Source organism: Orbicella faveolata, unplaced genomic scaffold (assembly GCF_042242905.1).
Source record: "Orbicella faveolata isolate gen_17 unplaced genomic scaffold, um_ofav_v1 contig_34, whole genome shotgun sequence".
NCBI classification, from domain to species: Eukaryota; Metazoa; Cnidaria; class Anthozoa; order Scleractinia; family Merulinidae; genus Orbicella; species Orbicella faveolata.
In genome coordinates this window covers 9915719-9919533 of record NW_028301563.1, presented here as the reverse complement: position 1 = coordinate 9919533, position 3815 = coordinate 9915719, and the positions used below count along the sequence as shown (strand labels likewise).

Below are 3815 nucleotides of genomic sequence, written 5' to 3'. Positions count from 1 at the left end.
ACAATATTGTGGCGATTAATACAACAGATGTACTTAAAAAACACAGAAACATTACTAAAACAAAACTTCTAGAATGAAGCTAGTGATCAAAAAGGGAGATGCCTTCGAGTGACAACTCCTAACGGACAAACTCCTTAAATATTTGCTTCTTAGCATAATTACGTAACCTGCATACCCACGAATCTATATACCAGCACACACCTATCTTATAGTAACAACGTGAAAACTTATATGCTGAAACTACTTACAATACAAACTACTACAAACTAAACGACAATTTGATTTCTATCATTACTTACAATATTTAACCTGCTTGCTTACAAAACTAATGCTAATGCAATAAATTCTTAATAATACACGGCTTACAAAGTTTTTTGTCACCTTTTTAAAGCACAAACCAAAAACATAATTTGCAAGTACACCACTAATGTTACGTGATACTGAAAATAACGCACACAAACAACTAGCACTAAAAACTAACGCATATTACATTACATCGCTAAAGCTTTTAGGCTACATTACACAGAAGGACAAAACATAATTACAACATGAAGTACAGAAATTCAAAGAAATAACAAACATGGCACCACGGCCGCTTTCATTATTGGGAATATTAGAACAGGCATTGTAGCATTTGTGCAAAAAGTACAAAAGGAAAAAACTCAACTATTTACGCATCGCAAATGTAGAGAGTGGTCCACTTAGCTTCGTATTTTATGCAGTTAGAGTTTTTAATGGCCGTTTGTCGTTCACAGTTGTCGTTTGTCACATTCGGAACATCGAGAAAAACCTGCCTGGTTTTCCCGCGCTGAGCATTTTAACCCAGCTGAACATTCTATCGACGATTTCCTTGTTCGTGGAATTTTGCTCTGCGGCTAGCCTGCGTAGCTTGGCGGTTTAAGCAATTTTTTTAAGCAATTTGAGCGCGAGCGTACAAGGCGGCGAAGCCGCGAAAACGAGGGGCGACGTCACGAAAGCGAGCGGCAAAGCCACGAGGAACGGCCTGCCTGGATTACCCGCATTTTTTGTTCTCGCCCCCTATTACATTTGACAACCCGATGACGGGTTTTGTGAGTCGTATTAAGACAGATGAACAGAGCATAGACCGTATTAAATAAGAAGCTTCCAGCTAAATTAGCAGGGAAAAGTCACTGCGATACTGCAGAGTCTATCAAAACAAAACTATCCGATGCTCTCCGATGCTATGGCAATGGGGTGTTTGCTGGATGGCGGCAAAGGGTAAAGCCTGTCAAGGGAGGAATCGAGAGGATAATTGTAGACTTTGTTTTTGTCCGCTCAAGATCAAATTAGGAGAATTTAAACATTTCCATTCAAAACCTCTTCAAGGTCTCTAAGCGTGAAGGATTTCAAAATGGCACTTCGTCGGAAATCTGAAATTAGTCTAGAAATAGAATGATCAGACAAATCATCTGATCGAGTGCGCCATGCCTAACTACGTAAAATAAGAAACGCTTTTGAACTTCATAATTTCATCTACTCGATCCCGCAGAAAGTGAAGCAAGCCGCGATCGAAGTCCTCAAACAACAGAAGGACTGAAAACATCAGACGACAATTCCATTGCTGTGAAGTTCAGCGATAATATTTCTGAAATTGGTCGTCGATGATGCTCTTTAACAGCGAAATAACAACGATACTGGTTCTCGTAGACAACAATTCCTGTCTGGTGAGCGCAAACACTGAAACACGGTAAAAATCATGCTTTGGCCAAGAATGGGCATCACATCTCTCCCATGAGGCAAATTGTTTACGGTTGTTCCTTGCTTGTGTTTGGCAGTTAACAGTTTCGGATTTCGCGATTTTCGCGAAGAATATTCAGGCGCTTTCGACAACGCTCTCTCGATTATTTTCTGTTTACACGTTAAAGATCTGCGTTGTAATCAGTGTTGTTCCTTGAAGCTGTCCCTTGGGAGAAAGTTTTAATTGATGGGTTAGCCTTCTGATCCAATGGCAATGGCCACTACGCCAGCGTACTGGACTAACAAAAAATGCCGGTCATCCGTGCAGGCGGTTTCCCAGTTGTCTATCTACCAGGCTCCTTGCGGCTTCGCCGCTTTCTTAGCGCGCTCAAACTGCTTAAAAACGCCAAGCTACGCAGGCTACTCTGCGGCGTGACCTCCCAAGGGAAGCAACTGGAGATGCACCTGATTTTCAAACTCGACACCAGTCATTCGCGCGGCCTAAATTGCGACTTCCGTTTCCTTTATATAAGCCCCGCGCGCGCACTGTACTTTTTTAATTTCAATTTCAGATCCCTGGCGTATACAAGTTTTGCACATGGTTTTCCACTGATGGAGGGCCAAACCCGAAACGTCTGGAAACTTTACCCGAAATATGGCACTTTTATTCATGATTATTCTTACTGAACACTTACATGGAAGTCTTTCCCCAAGGCCACGCAGCTGACGGAAATTTTTCGGTAAATCCTTGATTAATATATTGTTCACAAAGTAACAACATTGCCTACTGAGGTTGGCGGCAGAAAAGTACCAGAACTACTTAACCCATGCTGCTTTCTTAGACCAAGGACAATCTTTACGGAATGCATCAATTCATTGATACGAAACGCAGTTAAGAAAGGATTGACGACCGAATTAAGAAAAAGAAATACTGATAGTGACTCTCTGAGAGCCAACAACCACTTTTCACCACGGCAAACATCACAGTTTGCTTGCAAAAGAATTGCTACAAAATATGGGATGATTGAGATAATTAGGGAAAGTAAAATGAGAAACGAAGTTGTAGCAATTTTTCGTTCCATTTGGGCAGTTTTTAATCGTCTCCTATCGAAAAGTGTTGGGTTGCTGGGCATGGATGTTTGCCTTTGAAAGTCAACTCGGGAGCGTTTTCTTAAAACGAAGAATATCCCCATGTAGGCTAAAATGGTCGTCACAAGAGGAAATGTCGTGTGCAAATGTATATCTATTAGAAGATAAACATCAATTGGAATTCCAGTCAGTTGGATTGAGGCAAAAATCGATGAAAAAACCATTATGCTTGTGTTGCATAAAGCAAGTTTCCTTGGTTTTACTTTGTGAAGATAGAAATGAGGAAACACAACAGCCACGAAGCGATCCACTGACATCGCCGTCACCAACAGAATAGAACTGTTAACTCCAATGTAACCCAATATTCTAGCAATGTCGCCTTCTTGTGTGATTTGTTTATCACCAAAAGCGCACAAAAATCGAGTTATTGCTTCTGAGGAGCAAACCACGATTCCAACATAGAGATCAACCGCTGACATGAACACTAAGACTACCGAGAGCGTTTTCCTGAAGCAGCGAAGAGGATTTCTGTACAACGCGGTCAACACAATTGCATTAGGAACAGAAATGACTATTGACAGCAGCGCAAAAGGTATTCCAGTTCCAAGACACAGTGATTTCTCAAAGGCTCTCTCCATTGCAAAGCTAAAATGAAGGAGAATCTTTTGTTACTGAAACAGAAGAATACGATGGTGTAATATCGTTGCTCGTCTTTGGATCGGAGCAAACACAAGGTTCTATAAAAGTTCTGGATTTCCGTCATATTTTCATTTTATATCCTCTTCCCGTCACTACTAATCAAACAAAGAAAGAGGTTTCTTTTCCTGTATTTACTTTTCGTGCAATTAAATTAAACCGCACAATTTAACGAGTGAGCAATACTATAAAAATAACACCTGCCATGAAATAAAGATTGGTACGTTAAGCAGCAGAGCCACTGTTTGAAATTATTGAAACATATTTCCAAACTAAGTAGTGCCCTGAATAATCTAGACGCTGTGTTAGCTTGTTTTACAAGATTATCCCCG

General features: G+C 40.6%; 1 protein-coding gene across 1 annotated transcript; it reads right to left on the bottom strand.

The window, feature by feature from the left end:
* Positions 1-2341: 2341 nt before the first annotated feature.
* LOC149104701 (uncharacterized) lies at positions 2342-3516 on the bottom strand. The gene has a single exon (XM_089270918.1). The coding sequence runs from the start codon at positions 3423-3425 to the stop codon at positions 2463-2465; it is 963 nt and encodes a 320-aa protein (XP_089127044.1). The 5' UTR covers positions 3426-3516; the 3' UTR covers positions 2342-2462.
* Positions 3517-3815: the final 299 nt, after the last annotated feature.